We start from the raw sequence: 27,483 nt of genomic DNA, 5'->3' as shown, positions 1-27,483 counted from the left end.
ACTGGCTTCACTTCCTTGGTTTTTATGTGTTTCTTAACTAATAGCATAACCCCTCCCCCCTTCCTATCCTGTCTATCCTTTCTGTAGACGTTGTACTCCCCAAATTGCAGTTCTGCATCCCTTATATCTGTGTGACACCACGTCTCTGATATCCCAACAATATCTGCCTTTGATGTTTTGAGCAATACCTCAAATTCATCAAATTTATTTACTAAACTCCTAGCATTGGTGTACACACAAGTATACCTGCACCTGTTTCTATTCTTAGCTACCCTAACACAACCCATGTGTTTACTTGTACCGCAATGGCTCCCAGCAGTCTCTGAAATACCATGCATCTTGTTTTTCAGGCTTCTGCTCATTCTAATAGAAGCAGTGCAAGAATCTCTTTCACCTCTGCCAGTGGCTACTGTCAATCTATTGGTCTTTGTCTACCCCCAAGCTAGCAGTTTTCCGACCCACCGAACACTGCCTCGATAGCATCAGCAAATATTCTTGCACCCTTTCTATTTAAGTGTATCCCATCCCTGTAGAAGCAATCTCTCCTGTTAACAAGTACAGTCCAGGCTGAAAAAAATTCTACCCCTTGAGCCTTGCACAATCTTTCCAGGGCCGAATTGATCGACAAGGCTCTCATCATATACTCCCTCCTATCGTGTCTGGGCAGAATTGCAGACACTTTCAAATTCAACCCTAATTCTCGGCTTTTGTTCAGCAGTGAGCAGTTTATTCAGCAGTTTATCATTATACACCTCAATCAGATCACCTCACGGCTGCTTAGTCTCCAGATGCTCCAACTTGCAGTATTTAAGCCTCCCTTGGTGAGAGCACCCCTTTGTTCCATTCACTAATCTTGTTGCCCTTCTCTTCGCTTGCTCCGGCAGCTGTACATCCTTCCTAAAATGAGGCCTCCAGACCTGTATACAGTACTCAAGGTGATACAAGGGGATAATCATCTCCTTATCCCTGTTAGAAAGATTCCTGTATATCATTGACTCCACTGCTCAGAAAACTTCATATCTGCCTGCACAATTACCTCCAGGTCCTTTTCATTCTCTACCACTGTCAGTGTAGTACCACACAGTTGATACGTTACTCTGCGATTACTGCTTTCTGTGAGAGTACTTTACATTTGTCAATGTTTAAATTCAGTTACAGCAGCAGCATACTGTCATTAGTTTCATTCACAGCTGTGCTACCCTTCGTATCATCTGCAAACTTGGACGTTAAACCAGATATGCCATCATCAATATCATTAATAAATACAGAAAACAACATTGGACCCAACACTGAACCCTGAGGGACTCCAATAATAACATTAGTCCACAAAGAGTAGTGTCCATTTATTACCACTCTCTGTCTTCTCCCACTCAGCCATCTCTTTATCCATAGCAGCAATTTGTCTCCAATACCACACTGCTCCAATTTGTGCAGCAGTCTTCCATGTGCAACAGTATCAAAAGCCTTTCTAAGATTCAAATATATGATATCAAAGTTATTCCCTGCATCCAGTTCCTTTGTGACCACATCTTAGTATCCAATCAAATTTGTCAGACAAGACTTTCCCTTAACAAAACCATGCTGTGTGTGAGCTATAAATAAAGTCTGGTCTAGATGATCCTGCAATGCTTCTTTTAACCAGTGCCTCCATTAATTTCCCTTGAACAGAAGTTAAACTAAGAGGTCTGTAATTACCTGTGTCTCCCTTTGATCCTCCTTCGTGGATTGGGGTCACATTTGCACATCTCCAGTCCATGGGTACCTTCCCTGAGTCCAAGCAAACTGTCATAATTATGGCTAAGGGTTTGCTTACTTTCTTTGCTGCCTCTAATATAACTGGATAGATGCCATCCACCTCAGGTGCCTTTCTTATGCGTATCTTCAACAATTTCTCCTCCACATTGCCCTCATTTATTATGAAATCATCTAGCTCACTGCCAGATTTAATTCACCTCTGGCATTCCCCTCCCTGAATAACTCCTCTGTGTGAATGTAGATGCAAAATACCCATTTAGTTTGTTAGCTACCTGAGCAGGATCATCAACAGTTGAACCTTCGATATCCAGTGGAACAATCTGATTCATCCCCTTCCTTCTAGAGTTTACATAAGTAAAGAACTCTTTGCTGTTTTTCTTTGTATCCTTTTCCAAAAGATTTCTTGTAATATGCCTTTGCCTGCCTAACTTCCTGTGTGACTTGGTTACAGACCAGCTTATATCTATCATAGGCTTCCGTGTCACCCATTAATTTATATGTATCCCTTGCATTTTTCTTCTCTACCACATGTCTAATTAGTTCATCTGACATCCATTTAGGCTTAAATCTTGAGCAAAATTTCTTAGTTGGTATGAAAAGTCTAGTAGCTTCCAAGATTAATTCTTTGAATGCTTCCCATTTTGAATTTGTTGTTGGTAACATCATCAGTTAGTCCCACCTTATAGAATTTTAATACTGTCTCAGACCTCCGTAGTCGCCTTTAAGAAAGCTAAACCCTTCCCTTTACCCCTAATGGTAGTTACCTCTTTGAGTAAATCCCACTTCAGGCACACTGTGATCACTGCCATTTATTCTACATCTGTCTTTCCTTAATTTGAATTTATGCCCCCTTAGGTTCGTAATCTGTAAAAGTGGAAGAATCCCATCAGAATTCAGCATGCTCAACCCATTCAAGGCCTTATACACCTCAATCAGCCTAGATACCGTGCAGGTGCATAGCGTCCAGCCACTGCAATTTGCAGAACTTAAGCATCTCTTGGTAAGAAGATCCCTTCATTCCCCTCACCAATCTTGTTGCCCTTCTCTGTACACATTCAAGCAAATCTACATCCTTCCTAAATTGAGACCTCCAGACCTGTACGCAGTACTCAAGATGTGGCCTGACCATTGCTTTATACAGGACAATCACCTCCTTTTCCCTGCTAGCAAAATTCCTATATATCAGTGACAAAACCTCTTGATCTGCCCTGGCAGCCTGTCTGCATTGCTCAGAAAACTTCACATCTGACCGCACAATTACTCCCAGGTCTTTTTCACTTTATACCAGCTTAGGTGGTACAAAGTGAAAAAGTGAAACGTACAATTGGTACGTTTCTCTGGAGCCTATTTCTGCTTATATGCAGTACTTTGCATTTGTCAAGGTTAAACTTCAGTTGTCACTTCCCAGTCCATCTGCCCAAATTTTCTAGATCCTGTTGCAGTAGCACACTGCCATTACTGTCATTAACAACTCTGCCAACCTTTGTATCACCTGCAGACTTCGACACTAAGCCTGATATAGCTTCATCAATATTATTGATAAATATACAAAACAACAGTGGACCCAACACCGAACCCTGTGGGACTCCACTAATAACATTAGTCCACGAAGAGCAGCACCCATTGATTACCCCCCCCCCTCTGTCTGCTCCCAATCAACCATCCTTTTATCCATTGTAGCAACTTACCCTTAATACCATTCTGCTCAAATTTGTACAATAGTCTTTCATGCGCAACAGTGTCAAAAGCTTTCCTGAAATTCAAGTATATGATATCAAAATTATTTTTTGCATCCAGTTCCTTTGTAACCACATCATAATATCCTATCAAATTTGTCAGACAAGACTTTCCCTTAACAAACCCATGCTGTGTCTGAATTATTGCTGCAGTCTTATCCAGATGATCCTGCAATGCATCTTTACCCAGTGACTCCATTATTTTACCTGGAACAGAAGTTAAACTAACTGGTCTTTTAACTACTTTTAACTTTTAGTCTGTGAATCCCCCCAAGCTAGCAGTTTTCCGACCCAAATAACACTGCCTCGATGGCATCAGCAAATATTCTTGCACCCATTCTATTTAAGTGTATCCCATCCCTGTAGAAGCAGTCTCTCCCGTTAACAAGCACAGACCACGCTGAAAAAAATTCTATCCCTTAAGCCTTGCACAATCTCTCCAGGGCCAAATTGATTGACAAAGCTTTGATCATGTACTCTCTCCTATCGTGTCTGGGCTGAATGGCAAACACTTTCAAATTCAACCCTAATTCGTGGCTTTTTTTAAACAGTGACCTGTACTTGTTAAGTAATTCTGCCAGTCTCCTACTCTTAATATCATTAGTGCCAATGTGTACAATAATATCACCTTTTGTGCCCTTAAAAGATGATATCTGCTCTACAACATCATCAACCTTTGCCTCTGGCAGACGTACCCTGTCCTCCCCTTCCCTTCAGAATTCCCTCATTCTGTATTGGCATATGAAACAAGAAAGCAAGCTTATACAGAATCAGCTAAAAAAAATATATAATAAAGAAATAAAGAAATACTTCCCATTTCACTTATCCATTGCCTCCATAGGTTTGTCTAGTTCTTCCTAAAATTTCTTTAATCTATCAACTTCCACAAGGACAGAAGTGGTTGATTGCTGGAAGTTTGTTCTAGCAATCAACCACTCATCGCTAAAAGCAAATTTCTGCACAACCACCTTTCCTCGATTTGAATTTATGCTCCCGCAAGTGCATTATCTGAGCAAGAATCCCATCAGAATTTTTGATCTTGCTCAAACCTTTCAAAGCCTTAAACAGATCATCTTTTTTTATCATTTTCTTTATGAAGTTTAAAATCATGTTTTAAAATGTTTTTTTCATAAAAAACTGTTTTTCAGCCCACAACCTTCAGCATTTTACCTGCTCAAAAAGTGTTGGACACCCCCTGTTCTAAATTGAACAAAAATAAAATATTTATAATAATAATAATAATGGCACAATTTTTTAATTTTTAGACTTTAATTTTTAATTCTTGGTTTTTTTCTTAACATTATTCCATACCATTCAATATCCAATTTAAGTGGTGGTCAAGATTAATATTTACTTTGACTTAAAACCTGTATATGATTTGCATTCTGTAAATGTCGACAAAGAATGTGTTATTTAAATTTCTTTTCCACTGATGTATTTGATTTCATTAGTTTATTCACTTAATTTTATTTTTAGGAAGACAACGTTATCCAACTAGAAGGGCATGTGAAATAGAAAATATTGATGAAGCCTGCGAAGAACAAGAATCCAAGTCTGAAGTCTCCTATAGTAATAGAAATGAGGTAAAATATAGACATGACACACAACTAAAATTATAGTGTTGTGCATTGTAATTCCAAAATGTGAGCTAAATATAAAAATGTGAAACAACTGAGAAATATAAAAAAAATATTATTAAACATAAGCTGACCGGGCTAGCCTGGTTGGTAAAGTGCCTGCCTGGGAACCCAAAGGTTGCGGGATTGGATCAGAGTAAAATGCAAAAACTTTGGGAGATGCATTATGGCCACAGAAGCCGATGCGCCAACAACCAACAAAAAAAAAACTAAACATAATTTTCTTCTCTCTCTCTCTCTCCCCCCTCCCTTCCCCACTTCAAGGTAACCTGCCCCTTAAATATTGAAAAAAATTTCACACTAAATGGTGGTAAAATAAATGCTGTTAAAGCAAGAAAACAAATGATGCTACCATGTACATGTAGGGGTTTCATTTAATTCCATCTTGGAATGGCCAATAACAATTTAATCCACAAGATTAGAAAAAAAAATAGAACATCTGACAGACTCCTCTGTCAGCAGTACGGTCTGATGATGGATAGCAGTAAGATACCCTGAAACATTGCCTTAATGTATAGTAGTTTAGGCAAAAGCTTAATAAACCATATTATCAATTTCACATGATATAAGAGTGGTATTATATTTAGAAATAATCTTAATAGTCAGTTTCAATTGTTTTTCCTGTTCAAAGAGTTTTGCTACAATATACAGTAATCTATTTTTTGCAGCATTTTATGTGAGCTGATATCTTTTTTGAAACTTGTGTCTTTAAATTAATTTAAAATTTGTTTATGTTATATCTTATCTAGCAGTTTTATGGTAATATAACTTAAATGGATGGAATTAAGCCTGGAAATTAAACTGAAAATTATACAAGAGGCTGATAGGATGGATCTAAGTAAAACAGACATTGCGAAGGAATACAACATCCCTTTACTTACTTTATCTACAAAAAAAAAAAAAAAACTTGAGAAGTGTGTGTGACACTTGAGCAGCGATAAAAAACAGGAAACGAATTCATGGTGCAAAACATGAGGAGCATCAAACAAAACTTTTCAAGTGGTACCAACAAATGCATGCATCTAATTTTTACAAGAAAAGGAAAATTTTCTAGGTCAGTTAACATGGAATTAGTGACTTCAAATGTAGTGAGTGTGGATTAATCGACAAAGAAATGGCTATAGACTGGTTGTGTTCTGCGCGATCCATCCTTGAAAAATATGAAGCAAAGGGTATTTTTAATCTTGACAAGACAGGTTATTTTATAATTTGCTGCCAAAGAAAACATTTTCTGTTCAAGGAAAGTCTTGCCATGGTGAAAAATTAAGTAAACAAAGATTCACTGTTCTGTTATGCTGCAGTTCAGATGGCAGTACAAAACTGCTCCCACTTGTTATTAGTAAGTTTTCGAAGCCAAGATGTTTTAAACAAGTTAACCAACTTCCCTGTGATTATGAGTGCTTGGCTTACCGTCAAAATTTTGCAGGTTTAGTAATAGTAATAGAGGCATGTGATGCAAGAAAGTGTATAAGCTTATGCATCAGCCAAAAAAAAAAAAAAAAAAAAAAATCACACAACCATTCCCTCTAAATGTTTCTCCAGTTCATTCCTTGAATTTATTTAAGCTATCAACTTCCGCGACAGATGGAAGTTTGTTCCAGCAATTAACCACCTGCTGGCTAAAGGCAAATTTCTGCACATCTATTCTACATCTGTTTCCTTAATTTTAATTTATGCCCCCTTAGGTTCATAATCTGTACTGGTGGAAGAATCCCTTCAGAATTCAGCTTGCTCAACCCATTCAAGGACTTATACATCTCAATCAGATCACCGCGCAGATGCCTAGTCTCCAGCAACTGCAATTTGCAGAACTTAAGCCTCTCTTGGTAAGAGAATCCATTCATTGCCCTCACCAATCTTGTTGCCCTTCTCTGTACACACTCAAGCAAATCTACATCCTTCCTAAAATGAGGGCTCCAGATCTGTACGCAGTACTCGAGGAGTGGCCAGACCATCGCCTTATATAAAGGGATAATCACCTCCTTTTCCCTGCTAGCAAAATTCCTGTATGTCATTGACAAAACCCCATGACCTGCTCTTGTAGCCAGTCTGCATTGCTCAGAAAACTTCATATCTGACTGCACAATTACTCCCAGATCTTTTTCATTTTCTACCACCCTAAGTGTAGTAACACACAGTTGGTACGTATCTCTGCAATTACTTCTACCATATGCAGTACTTTGTCAATGTTAAACTTCAGTTGCCACCTCTCAGACCATCTGCCCAAATTTTTTAGATCCTGTTGCAGTAGCACACTGCCATTACTGTCATTAACAACCCTGCCAACCGTTGTATCATCTCCAAACTTCGACATTAAGCCTGATGTACCTTCATCAATATCCTTGGTAAATATACAAAAGAACAATGTGCCCAACACCGAACCCTGTGGAACTCCACTAATTACATTAGTCCTCGAAGAGTAGCACCCATTAATTACCACCCTCTGTCTTCTCCCACTCAACCATCCTTTTATCCATTGTAGCAACTTACCGTTAATGCCATTCTGCTCCAATTTGTATAGTCTTCCATGCACAACAGTATCAAAAGATTTCCTGAAATCTAAGTATATGATATCAAAATTATTTTTTTGCATCCAATTCCTTTATAAGCACATCATAGTATCCAATCAAAAGTTATCGGAGTTTTGGTTATCAACAATCTAGAATCTTGATAATTCTAGATCGTTTTACAGCACATATTGCTGAGCCCCTTAAGTTGACAAATATGTGGCTGTTGTTTTTACCTCCGAATATCACCGGTTTTGTGAAGCCAGGATCAAGGTTAATTAATGAACCATAGATGTTCTGTTTCTGTTGAATGGCCTTTCTGCAGATGCTTATTCTATATTCTATTCTATGTATTAATATTAAATCGTACTGTGTAATTAGTTTTATAATCCTTGTCATGCTTATTATTTTATTTTTTAATTTAGCTAGAGATTTTGTAGATTACTACTTAATATATGTAGAGCCTTTGTATAAATCGAATTTTGCTGCCATTATTATAATTATAGAGTGAATGGTAGTGGAGTTCAAATTTTTTAATTGTGGTGAATAGGTATCTCTAATGTTTGAATCACTTAGGTTGATGTAAGTGGCTAATTTTGTTATATATTATAATAAATTTTAACTTTCAAGCATAACAATATAACCTGATACATGTAACACAAAATTGGTAGCATACTGGTGTATTGATGCGAAATTCAAATTTATAATTATATATAATTAGTAATGTAAACTTCATAACATAACTGGTGCATAGTGTTATTAATATTTGTTTAGTGAACTACTTTTAATTATATTGAATTGAACAAAAATCATGCCTCAGACCAGAGCAGCAAAGCAATGGACTCAAACTAGTGGGAGTGCTGTGGCTCGGGGGAGAGTTGTCCTCTAAATCAAGCCATACATCTCATAATGTTGTGATCTAGAGAACAACTGCCCCCAAATTGAGGGATGCCTTTATGTAATCAATGTAAGGAGTGTGACTGTATTAGACATCAACTCAGCTCTGTTATGAGCCTTTATGACAGCTTGAAGAACAGGTTGAATGCCCTTGAAGGTAGAGAGAGAGAGAATCATTATTGCAACAAGAGAAAAAAAAAAAAAAAAAAAATGGGCTGCTCATCATGCTCTCAGCTGCCTACATCAACAATAGGGCTTGTACTTGATCATCAGGCACCACCCAAAGCAAAATGTGCTAGTCACACAAGAGCTAGTTGTTGTCGGTGACTCTACTTCAGGGAAACAGAAACCATATTCTGCAAAAAGGATAGGTAGTATAGACCAGGGTATGTCTGCCAGGGGAAAAGTTGATGACATTGTAAAGCTTCTTTTAAGGACAAAAAAAAGATGATATTGTTTTACATGTTGGCACTAACTACATTAAGAATAGATCTGCAGACTTTATTATCAAGTATAGAGCAGTGTTGAAAAACAGTTGCGAGTTAGGGTTAAATTTGAAAGTATCCGCAATTCTGCCCAGACACAATATAAGAGAATGAGCCGTGTCAGTCAAATCAACTGTGGAGAGATTGTGCAAGGCTCATGAGGTAGAATTTTCTCAGCGTATTTGTGCTTGTTAACAGGACAGACCGCTTCTGTGGGGATGGGATACACAAGAAAGGGTGCAGGAAACCAAGAAAGGGTTTTACTGATGCTATCGAGGCAGAGTTAGGTGGGTCAGAAAACTGCTAAATTGGGAGGGTGGGATACACAAACTAATAGATTAACAATAGCCACAGGCAGAGGTAAAAGTGATTTTTGCATTGTTTCTATTGGAATGAGCAGCAGCAGCCTTGCTTTCAAGGCTGTGCTAGGAATTTCAAGAACTGCTAGGATCATCATGAACCAAGTAAATACATGAGCTGTGTTAGGGTCACCAAGAGTAAGAGCTGATACGTGTATACTTGCATGTACATGAATCCTAGGAGTGTAGTAAATAAATTTGACAAATTTGAAGTGCTGGACAAAGCATCAAATGGCAGATATAAGGAGTGCAGAATTTGAATATGCGGAGTACAATGTATACAGAAAGGACAGACAGGATAGGACAGCGGCGAGGTTATGCTCTTAGTTAAGAAGCACATAAAATCTAACATCATGCATCTGGTTGACGTGGGTGGCCAGTGTGATGTAGGCACTGGAAAAGCAAACATGAGAGTAAGAGTGTGTCATAGGCCTAATGACTCTGATGAGTACAGCGAACAGCTATACATAGAAATAGAGGTCCAGTAAATCAGAATGTCTTATAATGGGGGAATTTTAACTTTCTGGATATTGAGTAAATTTTGGGTTGGTCACTCACAGACTATTAAGACTTTTGTGGATTTATTGGATGACTGTTTTCTGCAGCAGCAAGTTAGAGAGACAATAGGATGGAGTAATACTCTTGATCTGATTCTCAGCAGTGATCATTTATGCATTAAGAATCTGCAGATAAAAAACCACAAGGTTGACAGTGATCACAGTGTAACTTCTGTTCCGGGTAAAATAATGGAGTCGCTGGTTAAAGATGCATTGCAGGATCATCTAGACAAGACTGCAGCAATAATTCAGACACAGCATGGGTTTGTTAAGGGAAAGTCTTGTCTGATAGATTTGATAGGATATTATGATGTGGTTACAAAGGAACTGGATGCAAAAAATAATTTTGATATCATATATTTGGATTTCAGGAAAGCTTTTGACACTGTTGCGCATGGAAGACTATTGTACAAATTGGAGCAGAATGCTATTAAGGGTAAGTTGCTACAATGGATAAAAGGATGGTTAAGTGGGAGAAGACAGAGGGTGGTAATCAATGGGTGCTGCTCTTCTTGGACTAATGTTATTAGTGGAGTCCCACAGGGTTCGGTGTTAGGTCCACTGTTGTTTTGTATATTTATCAATGATATTGATGAAGGTATATCAGGCTTAATGTCGAAGTTTGCAGATGATACAAATGTTGGCAGGGTTGTTAATGACAGTAATGGCAGTGTGCTACTGCAACAGGATCTAGATAATTTGGGCAGATAGGCTAGAAGTGGCAACTGAAGTTTAACCTTGACAAATGCAAAGTACTGCATATGGGTAGAAGTAACCCCAGAGAAACGTACCAACTGTGTGGTACTACACTTAAGGTGGTAGAAAATGAAAAAGACCTGGGAGTAATTGTGCAGTCAGATATGAAGTTCTCTGAGCAATGTAGACAGGCTGCCAGGGCAGGTCATGGGGTTTTGTCAATGATATATAGGAATTTTGCTAGCAGGGAAAAGGAGGTGATTATCCCTCTGTATAAGGCAATGGTCAGGCCACGCCTTGAGTACTGCGTACAGGTCTGGAGGCCTCATTTTAGGAAGGATGTAGATTTACTTGAGCGTGTACAGAGAAGGGCAACAAGACTGGTGAGGGGAATGAAGGGATCCTCTTACCAAGAGAGGCTAAGTTCTGCAAATTGCAGTGGCTGGAGACTAGGCACCTGCGCGGTGATCTGATTGAGGTATATAAGGCCTTGAATGGGTTGAGCATGCTGAATTCTGATGGGATCCTTCCACTTGTTCAGATTACGAACTTAAGGGGGGCATAAATTCAAATTAAGAAAAGACAGATATAGAATAGATGTGCGGAAATTTGCCTTTAGCCAGCGGGTGGTTAATTGCTGGAACAAACTTCCATCTGTCATTGTGGAAGTTGACAGGCTGAATAAATTTAAGGAGGAACTGGACAGGCATTTGGAGGGAATGGTGTGATTTTTTTTTTTTTTTTTTTTTGGGCTGATGCTGCATAAGCTCATACACTTGCTTTCTTGCATCACATGCCACTACTACTACTACTACTACTTCTTATTCCTGCTATCCTCACCCTTCTAATTTTTGGCACTTTGTGTATTTTTCACTTCCATCATTGCACCTACATTAAAATTTACTGCTACAGGCAAAATTTTTTGCTTGAAGTGGTTTATTGCTTCATCTAGCAATTTGAGGCAAATATTGTTGAATGTGAAGAACAGAAAAGGATAGACAATCTTTACTCTTGACTTCTCTAATAGTTTAAAGTGCTGTATTTATATATGAAAGATTTGTCCTGGATGTGTAACTTCCCATTTTACCCATCCATTCACTCCAAATGTTTGTCCACTTCTTCCCTGAATTTATTTAAGCCACCAACTTCCACAACGAAAGATTGAAGTTTGTTAGTTTGTTCTAGCAATCAACTACCCGCTGGCTAAAGGCAAAGTTCTTCACATCTATTCGACAACTGCCTTTCTTCAATTTCAGTTTATGCCCCCTCAGGTAATCTGGCCCCCTCAGGTAATCTGATCAAGAGGAAGAATCTCATCAGCATTGAGCTTGCTCAAATCCATTCACGGCCTTATACACCTCAATCAGATCACCTTGCAGGTGCCTAGTCTCCAGATGTTGCAATTTGCAGAACTTAAGCCTTTCTTCATAAGGGCACCTCTTTCTTTCCCCTGCAGTGGCATAACCAGGTTTTGAAGTGGGGGGGGAGCAGAAGGATAAAATTGGGAACTTGGGAAGAATGTGCCAAGTAGAACAAAATTTATATAGGGGAAGCATTTTCTTCCCTGCTCCTCCACCTGGCTATACCACTGATCCCATCACCAGTCTTGTTACCCTTCTCTGTATCAAAGTATCAAAAATCTTTCTAAGATTCAAATATATGATGTCAAAATTATTCTTTACATTCACTTCCTTTGTGACCACATCATAGTATCCAATAAAATGGTCAGACAAGACTTCCCCTTTACAAACCCATGCTGTGTCCAAGCTATAACTGAGTTCATGTCTAGATGATTCTGCAGTGCTTCTTTAACCAGTGCCTACATTAATATCCTTGGAACAGAAGTTAAACTAGCAGGTCTGTAATTACTTGTCACCCTTTGATCCTCCTTTGTGAATTGTGGTCACATTTGCACATCTCCAGTCCAATGGTACCTCTCATCCACCTCAATTGCCTTTCTTATGTTTATCTTTAACAATTTCTCCTCCACTCTGCTCTCAGTTATTACAAAATCATCTAGCTGACTGCCAGAGTGTAATTCACCTCTGGCATTCCTCTCCCTGAATAACTCCCCATGTGTGAATGTAGGTGCAAAATACTTATTTAGTTTGTTAGCTACCTGAGCAGGATCATCAACAGTAGAACCATCAATACCAAGTGGACCAATCTGATTCATCCCCTTTCTTCTAGGTAAAGAACTCTTTGCTGTTAGGCAGGCAAAAGCAGGTTTCTCGTAATCTGCCTTTGCCTGCCTAACCGCCTTTGTGAATTGGTTACAGACCAGCTTATATCTATCATAGGCTTCCGTGTCACCTGTTAATTTATATGTATCCGTGCATTTTTCTTCTCTGCCACATGTCTCATTAGTTCATCTGGCATCCATTTAGGCCTAAACCTTCAACAGTATTTCTTAGTTGGTATGAAAAGCCTAGTAGCTTCGAAGGTTAATTCTTTGAATACTTCCCATTTCTTCGTAAGAAACAAGAAAGGTTTTTTTTTTGGCTGATTCTATATAAGCTTGCTTTCTTACATCTTGTGCCTTTACTAATGCTAATTTCGCCAAAGCCTTTCTATTTAAGTGTGTATCCTATCCCTGTAGAAGCTGTCTGTCCTGTCAACAAGCACTGACCACACTGTGAAAAATTCTACCCCATGAGCCTTGCACATTTCTCCTGGGCCAAATTGATTGACAAGGCTTTCATCATATACTCCCTTCTAGCGTGTCTGAGCACGACTGGAGATACTTTCAAATTTAACCCTTACTCGTGGCTTTTTTTTTTCAACATTGACCTGTATTAAGTAAGTCCGCAGATCTCCTACTCTTAATGTGATTAATGCCAACGTGTACAACAGTAGCACCTTTTGTGCCCTTAAAAGATGACATCTGCTCTACAATATCATCAGATTTTGTCCCTGGCAGGCATATTCCGGTCGTATTCCACCTATCCTTTTTGCCCAATATATTTCCCGTCTCCCTGACAGATTTGTTGCTATGAGACCAGCTTGTTCTGCACTGTGTTGCCTGGTGCAAAAGAATGAGCTCTGGTGTTGAGCTAGAGCTCACTCTTGTCCTGTTCCAGAAAGACCCACAAACATGTCACGTTTTGCACATTTTTTTTACACTGTGATGTGTTGGAGAATTGTCCCCTTCTGTTCTCCCCCAAAACATAGCATTTCTGCTACTTTGTACACGTTACCTTGTTGCTCTAATCTGGGGCATGATTTCCGTCTAAATACAAATTAACAATAAAAATTAATAGATTTAATAAATAGTAATAATTTGTAGTGGAGGAGTTGAAATCTTTATTTTATTTCTGTTATAATTTTGGGAGTTTGGTTAGAAAGCTTGCTACTAAATAGAGATGAAAATAGAAATAGAATTTAGGTTAGAAGTAGACACTTTTATTTCCTTTATTTGGACTGTTGTGTCTGTTACCATACATTGAAAAAAGTAAGAATAAAATGTGTTATTAAAACTGAGAACTTCTCCGAGTTTCAGGGAATTACTCTTGACTATATTTCAAAAGTTTTAAATTGAAGTTACTTCAGTTAATCTGATATCATCTCACAAGAGATAATTTCAACTGTATAAAATACAATCACCATACAGCAGTTATACTGTTTACGTAATTTTTAATTAATTTTAAAAAATAGTAACGAATGGGCCTGGAGTACTGGGGTCCATAGTTCAAATACAGATATATACAGTTATACCCAGTTATTTATTAACAAATAAAGTACAAATAACAGTACAAAACCAGTAGCTTTCGGAACGCGTGTCCCTTTATCAACTGATAAGTTAATATAAAATTTGAATACATTACAAGCAAATGTGGCACGTTAATCATGCGTCATTGTTGTAGCACGGACGTGTGCTGCTTTACGCCACTGATCATCCATCAATAAAATGGTTGTTTCTAGGATGGGATGTAGACGCATGCCTTTCTGGTGATTTAATGCCTTAGGATTGTTTATTATTGTTTATTTATTGATGGATGATCACTGGCGTAAAGCAGCACATGTCCGTGCTACAACAATGACGCATGATTAACATGCCACATTTGCTTGTAATGTATTCAAATTTTATATTAACTTATCAGTTGATAAAGGGACACGCGTTCCGAAAGCTACTGGTTTTGTACTGTTATTTGTACTTTATTTGTTAATAAATAACTGGGTATAACTGTATATATCTGTATTTGAATTTTAAAAAAGTTCTGTTATATGTAATTAATTAGATGAACACAATTAATTAATCACAAAATTTAAGTCTATTTTTCTTTTGTATTTATTTATGTATACTTCCATTAAATATAACTTTACTCTTTCAGCAAAAACAGGAATCAGCAGCACTTGTAGAAACATCACCACCACAGTCACCAAATGTAATAAAAGATCCACTGCCCCAAAAGAAAAATGTACGGAGTCCTAGAAAAAGGCAAAAAAGAAGGCATGCACATCACAAAAGAACTACCAATAAAGCAAATAATCAACAAATAATAGATAATTCACAGAAAATGGGTGAAAGTAGAGAAAATGAACATTTGCACTTTTCTGCCGAGGAATTTTTGGGCTTTAAAAAGAAACAGAAGTCACCCAAAGTTCCAAGCAATGGAGAAAATAATTGGAAGACAGAAGTTCATTTTAAGGTATACATAATTAAAAAATAAGAAAGGATACTGTTGATATAGCATTTCTTCTTTATTTTTTTTTACTTTATTGTAGAGTTCAGTTAAGTTAAAGCCTTGTTTCATTTTGGTGAATGTGCTATGTGGTGAATTATTAAGTCACAAATAGATTACTCTTATACAATAAAACTTTTAAAAGTTGTAAGAGCACTAATCACTGAATTCACAGACAACTTTTCCAGTGGCAAAAAACGATAAATTCCTCCTCCTTTTGACCATGTGACCTTTAATAACCATTCAAAACTAACTGCCAGGCCCTTGACCGATAGTTTAGAATGGTCCCTAAGTCCCTAAGCCATGTTTTAGTAATAAACAAAAAATTATTCTTTTTGGCTATGGCCAGATGGATTAATAGAAACACGATGTTTTTATTCACTCCTCTAGCCATAGCCTTAGGAGAAATCCCAAGCTTTAGATGATATTCAAGGATAAACCATGCACCACATTTTTTTTTTTTTTTTTTTTAGAAAAAAGTGTGTACAGTGTTTGAGAGAATGCAGTATATAGTATTTATTTTAATTTTATTTTTAGATTTGAGTTTAGTATTGATATTGGTAACAATAAGTGATACAAGAAAGAAAAGCATCAGCCAAAAAAAAAAATAATAAAAAAATACTGGGTGTATACCCTGTATGCATGAAAGATGTTTTATGTGAGGAAACATCTTTGGCGAAAATCAGAACCGTTTTAAAATTGAACAGCTGGAACCAAAGTCATAAATGATGTAGCATTTCATGCTCACACCTGCTACTTACTCTACCGAATCAATGTTTGGAAGAGGTTAGCAAAATCCAAGCCAATAGCCTAATTACCCATTTGATTGTAGCCATTTGTTGAATAGTATGATTGCAACAATACAAGTATTTGTTGCAATCTGTATTAGCATTAGTTATATAGTATCGCTGTAAATACACCAAAGTTAACCCATAAACTTGAGCTATGTATGTAGCATTTAGGGCATTGTTTTAATTGTATCTCATTGTGGTTGCCTTCACAACGAGGTAGCTGCTATTGCATTACTTCAAACAAATAACGCTTCTCTAGTAGAGAAGACTACTGTTATTAAATCACCTGAGAGGGCATAAATTCAAATTGAGGAAAGACAGATGTAGGATAGACGTGCGGAAATTTGCCTTTAGCCAGCGGGTGGTTGGTTGGTGGAACAGACTTCCATCCCTTGTGGTGGAGGTTGATAGCCTAAATAAGTTTAAGGCTCAGCTGGACAGGTATTTTGAATGAACAGAGGGGTGAAGTGGAAGTGGGTTTTTTTTTTTTTTTTTGGCTGATGCTGCATAAGCTTGCTTTCTTGCATCAAATGCCTCTACTAATGCTAATGCTAATTTATTTTCAGTGGTACCACCACCACCCAGACAATCGTTTCGAAGCTATTGGGCTATCATCAGTGGGCAGACAGGTACCCAGGTAATACAACAAGCTATCACAGTTGCGAAGTTATATCCGTGATATAACTTCGCAACCTGGGTATTACCTGGGTACCTGCCAGCCCACTGATGATGAAGCCCAATAGCTTTGAAACGATCGTCTGGGTTGTGGTACTGCTGAAAAAAAATAAGAGTAGTCTTCTCTACTAGAGAAGCATTATTTATTTGAAGTAATGCAATAACAGCTATCTCGTTGTGAAGGCAACCACAATATGAGATACAATTAAAATGATGCCCTCTACACTACATACGTAGCTCAAGTTTATGGGTTAAATATGGCGAATTTACACCGATACTATATAGTTAATTATCAAAACCATAAGGATTATGCCTAGTGCATTTTGTTTTCAAATTACCATTAGTAGAGGCATATGATGCAAGAAAGCAAGCTTATGCAGCATCAGCCAAAAAAAAAAAAAAAAAACCTTCCACCATTTACCTTGTGTAACGGGATTATCACCTCCCTGACCCTGCTAGCAAAATTCCTATATATCATTGACAAGACTCCATAACCTGCCCTGGTAGCCCATCTGCACTGCTCAGCAACTTCATATTTGGCTGCACAGTTACCCCCAGGTCTTTTTCACTTTCCACTTCCCTGAGTGTAGTACCACCCAGTTGGTACATTTCTCTTTAGTTATTGCTGCCCATAGGCAGTACTTTACATTTGTCAATGTTGATGAATTTGAAGTGTTGGTCAAGATATCAAAGGCGAATATTGTTGGGATATCAGAGACGTGGTGTCACACTGATGTTAGGAATGCAGTATTGGAATTTGGGGAGTTCAATGTGTACAGAAAAGATAGACAGGATAGGAAGAGAGGAGGTGTCATGCTGTTAATTAAGAAAAACATAAAATCAAAAGAAGTGCATCCACTTGATATAGATGAACAATGCACTGTTGAGTCAGTTTGGTGTGACATAAGCACTGCGAAAGCAAAATTAAGAGTAGGAGTGTGTTTTAGGCCTAATTACTCGAATCAGTAAAATGAACAATTGTACAGAGAAATAGAGTGGGCTAGTAAATCAGAATGTCTTATAATGTGGTATTTTAACTTCCCAGATATTGACTGGAATTTGTGGGTTGGTCACTCACACACTAGTAATATTTTTGTGGATTTATTGGACGATTGTTTTCTGCAGCAGCATGTTCGAGAGGCAACCAGAGAGGGTAATACTCTTGATCTGGTTATCAGCAGTGATCATTCGTGTATAAGAATTTGCAGATAAAGGAACCACTAAGTGGCAGCAATTGCAGTGTACTGATGTGGGATTTACTTAAAGATATAATTACCATCAGGTAAAGGAAAGGGTTTCTGCTTCTGTAAAGGTGAGTACAGTGGTTCCAGACAGTTTTTAAATTCTGTACAGTGGGATCAACTGACAATGTTACCCACAGTAAATTCTAAGTGGGAAGCATTCAAGGAATTAACCGTTGAAGCTACTAAAAGTTTCATACCTATTAACAAATATTGTTCAAGGTTTAGGCCTAATGGATATCAAATGAACTAATGAGACTCGTGACAGAGAACAAAAATGCATGGGATGCATATAAATTATCAAGCGACTCAGAAGCCTATGGCAGATATAAGCTAGTCTGTAATCAGGTCACAAAGGAGGTTAGGCAGGCAAAGGCAGATTACGAGAAATCTTTGGCCAAGGATGTCAAGAAAAACAGCAAGGATTTCTTTACTTATATAAACTCTAAAAGGAAGAGGATGAAGCTGATTGGTCTGCTTGATATTGATGGTTCGACTGTTGATGATCCTGCTCAGATAGCAAACAAACTGAATGAGTATTTTGCATCTACATTCACACGTGAGGAGTTATTAAGGTTTGAAAATGGCAGAAAGTTATAAAATTGTAGCAGGGTGCTTAATGATTTTGTAATAACTGAGAGCAAAGTGGAGGATAAATTGTTGAAGATAAACATAAGAAAGGCACGTGGGGTGGATGGGATCTATCAGTTATATTAAAGGAGACAGCAAAGCAACTAAGCAAACCATTAGCCATAATTATGAGAACATCCTTGGACTCAGGGGGGAGGTCCCCATGGACTGGAGATGTACAAGTGTATCCCAAATTCACGAAGGGAGATTGAAGTGTGATACGAGTAATTATAGACCAGTTAGTTTAACTTCTGTTCCGGGTAAAACAATGGAGTCACTGATTAAAGATGCATTGCAGGATCATCTAGAGAAGACTCCAGCAATGACTCAGACACAGCATGGGTTTGTTAAGGGAAAGTCTTGTCTAACAAATTTGATAGGATATTTCAAATTGGAGCAGAATGGTATTAAGGGTAAGCTGCTACAATGGATAAAAGGATGGTTGACTGGGAGAAGACAGAGGGTGATAATCAATGGGTGCTGCTCTTCGTGGACTAATGTTATTAGTGGAGTCCCACGTTTGTTGATGAAGGTATATCAAGCTTAGTGTCGAAGTTGCAGATGATACAAAGGTTGGCAGGGTTGTTAATGACAGTAATGGCAGTGTGCTACTGCAACAGGATCTGGAAAATTGGGCAGATGGGCTAAGAAGTAGCAACTGAAGTTTAACCTTGATAAATGCAAAGTACTGCATATGGGTAGAAGTAACCCCAGAGAAACATACCAACTGTGTGGTTCTACACTTAAGGTGGTAGAAAATGAAAAAAAACCTGGGAGTAATTTTTTTATTTTATTATTATTTTTTTTTTTATGTAGACCCCAAACGAGAGGTATTACAACCTATAGTACTTAGTACCGTGCTTGGGTTGGAGGTTGAGAAGACGAAAGAAGATATTTGTTGACATTGGACTTGAACTTCTGTAGACTGTAATTTTCAGGAAATATGTATGAAGGAATGTTGTTCCAGAAAACGGCAGTTGAATGAATAAACGAGGAAGATGAAAAGTTGGTTCTGTGAGTTTGAAGTTGGACAGTAAATGGATGTTGGCTGGTGGTAGCACACGTTCGGACTGTTTTGGAAGCGAGAGCGGGAATTATAGAAGCTAATTCAGAAGAACAATGCCCATGGAAGTATCTGTAGAAGAGGCATGCAGCAGAAAGAGTACATCTAATGAGAAAGCGAGTGGAGAGACTCTGTTAGAGATGAATCATTAATTAACCTAACTGCCCTCTTCTAAATGGAATCAAGAAGCCTGAGACAGGTTTTGGGAGCACCACCCCAGATGTGGGAACAATATTCCATGTCAGGGCGGATTTGTGATTTATACATAGTGAGCAGCTGTTTGGAAGAAAAGTAACGCCGAGAGCGAAAGAGAAAACCAAGTTTTTTAGATGCAGAGGAGCAATATTTGTTATATGCTTGTGCCAAGAGAGAGATTAGAAGTCAGGGTAATCCTCAAAAGAGAGATATCATTTTGCCTAGAAATCGGAGTGTCACTAAAGATAAGCATAAGAGCAGAAGAATCCTTTTTGCGAGATATAAGACAAGACTGAGTTTTAGAAGGATGGAAATCAACTAAATTGTCTTTGCCCCACTGGAGAATTACCTGAAGGTCGGCATTTAAGGAATTGGTAGCAGATTTTCAAGAAATTGAAGCTGATAGAGCAGGGCAAGGTTTATCAAAATGGAAAGTAGAATGCAATGTGCTATCATTGGCAAAACTATGGATAGGATTTCCAGTCTATGGAAGAAGGTCATTAATATACAAGAGGAAAAGAGTGGGTGAAACAACTGAACTTTGAGGGACACCGGCATTAGTGGGGAAGATAGAAGACAGAGAGCCATCTACCATCACCCACTGTGAGCAATCAGAGAGAAAACTGGATAACCAATTACTAAAAACAGTTGGCAAACCATAAGATGGAAGCTTGTTTAGAAGACCTTTATGCCAAGCACAATTGAAAGCCTTTCAGATGTCAAGAGCAACTACTTGTGTTTCACCGAACCTTTCCATTGAATTAGTCCATAAACGGGTAACATAAGCCAAAATATCACCAGTGGATCGACACTGATGGAATCCATACTGGCGATCGTTGATCAGACGGAAGATTTCTAGGTAGTTTAAGAGTTGGCAGTTAATTGATTTCTCCATTACTTTAGAAAGAATAGAAGTAATTGCAATGGAACGATAATTGAATGGGAGGGGTTTGTCACCCATTTTTAGAAACTGGCTGGATATGAGCAAATTTCCAAACAGAAGGAAAAACACCTTTGGAATAAGAAAGTGAAAAAAGCAGCAAAGAATAGGAGTAAGTTCAGGAGCACAGGTTTTGAGAACAAGTGGAGAAATACCATCAGGACCTGAAGCTTTCTTAGCATCAAGATTCGTCAAAATCATTGTGACATCCTTTTGACGGAAGACCGCAGGAGGCATTGAATGGAGAGTGTTGGGAATAGTGGGAGGTGTTTTACCAAGATCATTATTACATGAGTTGGAAGGAAAATGGGATGCTAGCAGGTCAGCTTTATCCTTGGCTGAAGTGACAACAGAACCATCTGATTTGGACAGAGGTGGGAGCAGAGATGGGCAAAAGTTGTGACCAATATCTTTGGCAAGAGATCAGAATGCTCGGCTTCCATTAGGGCAAGAAACAAGTTTTCTACTCTTAGCCTGTTCAAACTCTAGTTTGGACTGATTAATAACTGCTTTACAATTGTTGCAAGCTTTGGTGTAGGCAGAAAATGAATTTAAGAATTAGAAACAAGCCAATTACGATATGCAACATTCTTCTGCTGAACGGCCTTAGCACATTTATTGGAAAACCAAGATTTAGATAAGGACGAGATTTTAAAGTGGAGTGTGGAATAAAGGATTTCATTCCTGCAATAATAATTTCACTGAACACGATCTGAGCAAACGTTGACATCAGAAGTTTTGAAACAGTAATCCGACCAAGGAAAACAAGAAAAGAAATCTCACAGGTCATCCCATTTTGCATTCTTGTAATGCCAAAAAACATGAGGTTGGGAATAGCCATGAGATAAAGGCTCCATTGGAGAAGAGACAATCACCAAGTTGTGATCTGAAGTGCCTAAAGGATCTCTCACTTCGACTGTGTACTTAGAAGGGTTGTTTGTGAGAAAAAGATCAAGCGTGTTGCCTGTATGATTAGGATTGTCCAGTATTCTTGTAGGTAAATGAAAAATCTGTGCAAGATCATTAGTAATTGCAAAAGCCTCAGCATCTCGACCAGCTGGGTCGGTGTGAATAGAAAACGGAAGCCAGCTGGAGTTATGAACATTAAAATCACCAAGGAAAATTACCTCACTGTTAGGAAAGTTGGACTGGAGAAAGACAAGTTGCAAAGAGAGGAAGTCAAAGAGCTCCAAGTGATTAGTGGAGTTGGGAGAACGGTAAAGACAACAAATGAATTTGACAGAATGAGATAGAGAGATTTTAAGCCAGAGAAGATCAAAGAGAGGAGATTCCAAATTTCCAAGTCTCTGACAGGGAATATCAGAATGGACATATACACAATTACCACCTTTGAGGCAAAAGGAATCATACTCCAAATGATTTGGGCATCTGAGATGAGCAGTAGTTGAATCAACCGATAACTGAGATTCAGTCAGAAAAAGTACATTGTTGAGATTAGAATTGAGACCACATATATTTGTGAAATGAACAAGGAAGTGCTTGGGAGGTTAAGATCTTATCAAAGATAAGCTTGCTCTGTTAGTTTGACAATTCATGGTGTATTCAATAGTAAGAAAAAGTGGGTGGGACATGCTGTATGAAGTAATGAAATTTTTGGATATGACATACACTTGGTAAGAATATACCCAAATCCTTGACATAACGTGGCCTCGACAATGCTCTCCGCATACACACTACTCGGATTCCCTCCAGTCACTATCTGGCAGAATAGAGGTAGCAAGATTATACACTAGCTGATCCGGAAACCTCCTAGAGAGTTACCAGTAGGTTCGGTCCGTTGTACTAACTAGTGGCCGACCTGCTTACACCGTTTTAGAGCTGTACCCTCGAAATGTAAGGAATATTAGATCTCGCCACGATGTTCATCATAACCTCAAAAGTCATCAATCATACTGCATGATGGAAGAGATAGGGAAGGGTTGACCGGAACTTGGCTCTAGAGACTAAATATAAGTTCAACCACTTCAAGCCTCCAATAAGCAATGTGGTGATATTGCACCGGTTGATCAGAGTCATCTACCACCTAGTACTGCCTGGTAACATAGAGAGGCGGCATTCCTTCATGTGGTGTGGTATGGGTGCCACACCTCGACCCCTGCTACGTTGGTTCACCCCTGGGTGGTCACCCACCATGTACTTGTGCATGGAGGTTATACCAAGGATTATTAACAGTCCCACCATCATGAAGGTGCAAGCAGGGGATTTGGCTGTCGCAGACCGTCTGGGCTTCGCCGAAATTGGGGCCACTTGACTTGAGTGTCATCCGAATATCAGTTCCATGAGCGTTTTAGACTCCCAGGTAACAAGTACAGCTTGTCTGGCATATCTGAGGGAATATCTGTGACAACCTCAATGACTGTTTCAATGACCTTGAATGACTGTTTTGTGTTAGGGTTGAATTTGAAAGTGTCTGCAATTCTGCCCAGACACGATAGGAGGGAGTATATGATGAGAGCCTTGTCGATCAATTCGGCCATGGAAAGATTGTGCAAGGCTCAAGGGGTAGAATTTTTTTCAGCCTGGACTGTACTTGTTAACAGGAGAGATTGCTTCTACAGGGATGGGATACACTTAAATAGAAAGGGTGCAAGAATATTTGCTGATGCTATCGAGGCAGTGTTAGGTGGGTCGGAAAACTGCTAGCTTGGGGGGAGACAAAGACCAATAGATTGACAGTAGCCACTGGCAGAGGTGAAAGAGATTCTTGCACTGCTTCTATTAGAATGAGCAGAAGCCTGAAAAACAAGATGCATGGTATTTCAGAGACTGCTGGGAGCCATTGCGGTACAAGTAAACACATGGGTTGTGTTAGGGTAGCTAAGAATAGAAACAGGTGCAGGTATACTTGTGGGTACACCAATGCTAGGAGTTTAGTAAATAAATTTGATGAATTTGAGGTATTGCTCAAAACATCAAAGGCAGATATTGTTGGGATATCAGAGACGTGGTGTCACACAGATATAAGGGATGCAGAACTGCAATTTGGGGAGAAAAACGTCTACAGAAAGGATAGACAGGATAGGAAGGGGGGAGTTATGCTATTAGTTAAGAAACACATAAAAACCAAGGAAGTGAAGCCAGTGGACATCGCTGGACAGTGCAGTGCAGTGTCGAGTCAGTTTGGTGTGACATAAGCATTGGGAGATCAAAATTGAGAGTAGGAGTGTGCTTTAGGCCTAATGACTCTGATGAGTATAATGAGGAACTGTACAGGGAAATAGTGTGGGCCAGTAAATCAGAGAGTCTTATAATGGAAGATTTTAATTTCCCAGATATTGACTGGAATTTCGGGGCTGATTACTCACGCACTAACAGGGCTTTTGTGGATTTATTGGATGATTGTTTTCTACATCAGCATGTTCGGGAGGCAACGAGAGGGAGTAATACTCTTGATTTTATTATCAGCAGCGATTCTTCATGCATTAAGAATCTTCAGATAAATGAACCACTAGGTGGCAGTGATCACAGTGTGCTGAAGTGGGATTTACTCAAAGAGGTAACTACCATTAGGGGTAAAGGGGAGGGTTATTGCTTCCGTAAAGGCGACTACGATGGACTGAGACAGTATTTAAATTCTATACAGTGGGACCAACTGATGATGTTACCAACAGCAAATTCAAAATGGGAAGCATTCAAAGAACTTATCTTGGAAGCTACTAGGCTTTACATACCAACTAAAAAATATTGTTCAAGGTTTAGGGCAAAATGGATGTCAGATGAACTAATGAGGCATATGGCAGAGAAGAAAAATGCATGGGATACTTACAAATTCACACATGACACAGAAGCCTATGATAGATACAAGTTGATATGCAACCAAGTTACAAAGGAGGTTAGGCAGGCGAAGGCAGATTACGAGAAATCCTTGGCAAGGGATGCAAAGGAAAACAGCAAAGAGTTCTTTACTTATGTAAACTCTAGAAGGAAGGGGATGAATCAGATTGGTCCACTTGATATTGATGGGTCAAGTGTTGATGATCCTGCTCAGGTAGCTAACAAACTAAATGAATATTTTGCATCGACATTCACACATGAGGAGTTATTCAGCAAGGGGAATGCCAGAGGTGTATTCAACTCTAGTAGTAAGCTACAGAATCTTGAAATAACTGGGAGTAAAGTGGAGGAGAAACTGTTGAAGATAAACACAAGAAAGGCACCCGGGGTGGATGGGATCTATCCAGTTATATTAAAGGAGGCAGCAAAGGAAGTAAGCAAACCCTTAGCCATAATTATGAGAGCTTCCTTGGACTCAGGGGAGGTACCCATAGACTGGAAATGTTCAAATGTGACCCCACTTCACAAAGGAGGATCAAAGGCTGACACAAGTAATTATAGACCTGTGAGCTTAACTTCTGTTCCAGGAAAATTAATGGAGGCACTGGTTAAAGAAGCACTGCAGGATCATTTAGACAAGACTTCAGTTATAGCTCAGACACAGCATGGTTTTGTTAAGGGGAAGTCTTGCCTGACCAACTTGATTGGATACTATGATGCAGTCACAAAAGAACTGGATGCAGGGAATAACTTTGATATTATATACTTGGATCTTAGAAAGGCTTTTGATACTGTTGCACATGGAAGACTGCTACACAAATTGGAGCAGTGTGACATTGGAGGCAAATTGCTGCTATGGATAAAGGGGTGGTTGAGGGGGAGAAGACAGAGAGTGGTAATCAATGGACACTGCTCACCGTGGACTAATGTTATTAGTGGAGTCCCTCAGGGCTCAGTGTTGGGTCCATTATTGTTTTCTGTATTTATAAATGATATTGATGATGGTATATCAAGCTTAATGTCCAAGTTTGAAGACGATACGAAGGTTGGCAGGGTTGTCAAGGACACTACTGACACTATGCTGCTGCAACAGGATCTGGAAAGGTTGAGCAGATGGGCTGAGAGGTGGCAAATGAAGTTTAACATTGACAAATGTAAAGTACTACACATGGGAAACAGCAACCCCAGAGCAACGTATCAACTCTGTGGTACTACACTGACAGTGGTAGAGAATGAAAGGGACTTGGGGGTGGTTGTGCAGGCAGATATGAAGTTCTCTGAGCAGTGCAGACGGGCTGCAAGAGTAGCTCATGGAGTATTGTCAATGATATACAGGAATTTTTCCAGCAGGGATAAGGAGGTGATTATTCCATTGTATAAGGCAATGGTCAGGCCACACCTAGAGTACTGTATACAGGTCTGGAAGCCTCATTTCAAGAAGGATGTAGAGCTGCTGGAACGAGTACAGAGAAGGGCAACAAGATTAGTGACTGGAACAAAGGGGTGCTCTTACGAAGAAAGGCTTAAGATTTGCAAATTACAGTGTCTGGAGACTAGGCACCAGCGAGGTGATCTGATAGAGGTGTATAAAGCCTTGAATGGTTTAAGCATGCTCAATGCTGATGGGATTCTTCCTCTAGCTCAGAAAAATCACCTGAGAGGGCATAAATTCAAATTGAGGAAAGACAGATGTAGGATAGACGTGCGGAAATTTGCCTTTAGCCAGCGGGTGGTTGGTTGGTGGAACAGACTTCCATCCCTTGTGGTGGAGGTTGATAGCCTAAATAAGTTTAAGGCTCAGCTGGACAGGTATTTTGAACGAACAGAGGGGTGAAGTGGAAGTGGGTTTTTTTTTTTTTTTTTTTTTGGCTGATGCTGCATAAGCTTGCTTTCTTGCATCAAATGCCTCTACTAATGCTAATGCTAAACTTTTAATAATATAAAATTCCACCAATTAGGAGAGAATGAGAAAGATAATCTGAACAGGAAAAGAAAAAGATGCAGAAAGAATGAACTTGTGGAAGAAGTGCTTCTGAGATGATTCACAAAAATGAACCATCCCAGAAGGTTAAAAATCGTGATGTGGTTACAAAGGAACTGGATGCAAAAAATAATTTTGATATCATATATTTAGATTTCAGGAAAGATTTTGACACTGTTGTGCATGGAAGACTACTGTACAAATTGGAGCACAAACTTCCATCTGTCGTAGAAGTTGATAGCTTAAATCGATTCAAGGCAGAACTAGACAAACATTTGGAGCTAGTGGATGGGTAAAATGAGAACGGTGTGTTTTTTTTTTTGTTTTTTGGCTGATGCTAAGTAAGCTTGCTTAATTGCATCATGTGCCTTTGCTAATGCTAATAATCAGGGTAGCTGCTGCAACAAGATCTAAGCAGATTAGGCCAATGGACTGAGAAATGGTACTTGAAGTTTAACATTGATAAATGCAAGGTAATGGATGTGGGTAAACTCAGATTAATGTATCAACTGTGTGGTACTGCACTCATGGCAGTGGAAAAAGAAAAAGGCTGGGGGGGGGGGGTAATTTTGCAGTCAGATATGAAGTTCTCTGAGAAATGCAGACAGGCTGCTAGGACTGTTAGGAGTTTTTGCAATGATATACAGGAATTTTGCTAGCAGGGATAAGGAGGTGATTATCCCATTGTTTAAGGCAATGGTTAGGCTGCATCTTGAGTACTTCATACAAGTCTGGAGCCTCACAATTTAAGATCTGCTTGGAATGGTTGCAGAGAAGGGCAATGAGATTGGTGAAAGGAAAGAATGGATAGTCTTACTAAGGCAGGCTTCAGTTCTTCATATTGCAGCATCTTGAGCTTAT

General features: G+C 38.9%; 1 protein-coding gene across 1 annotated transcript in view; it reads left to right on the top strand.

Annotated features, from left to right (window-relative positions):
* LOC150080021 (uncharacterized) overlaps window positions 1–27,483 on the top strand; it is a 187,342-nt gene that overhangs the window by 52,279 nt on the left and 107,580 nt on the right. The window contains exons 3-4 of the mRNA XM_090383333.1: window positions 4,968–5,074; window positions 14,961–15,278. Coding sequence (XP_090239459.1) covers window positions 4,968–5,074; window positions 14,961–15,278 — 425 coding nt within the window. The remainder of the gene's footprint in view (window positions 1–4,967; window positions 5,075–14,960; window positions 15,279–27,483) is intronic.

This window comes from Mastigoproctus giganteus, chromosome 10 (genome assembly GCF_048544385.1).
Source record: "Mastigoproctus giganteus isolate SK-2022 chromosome 10, ASM4854438v1, whole genome shotgun sequence".
Classification (NCBI taxonomy): domain Eukaryota; kingdom Metazoa; phylum Arthropoda; class Arachnida; order Uropygi; family Thelyphonidae; genus Mastigoproctus; species Mastigoproctus giganteus.
This window is presented reverse-complemented; position numbering and strand designations above follow the sequence as displayed.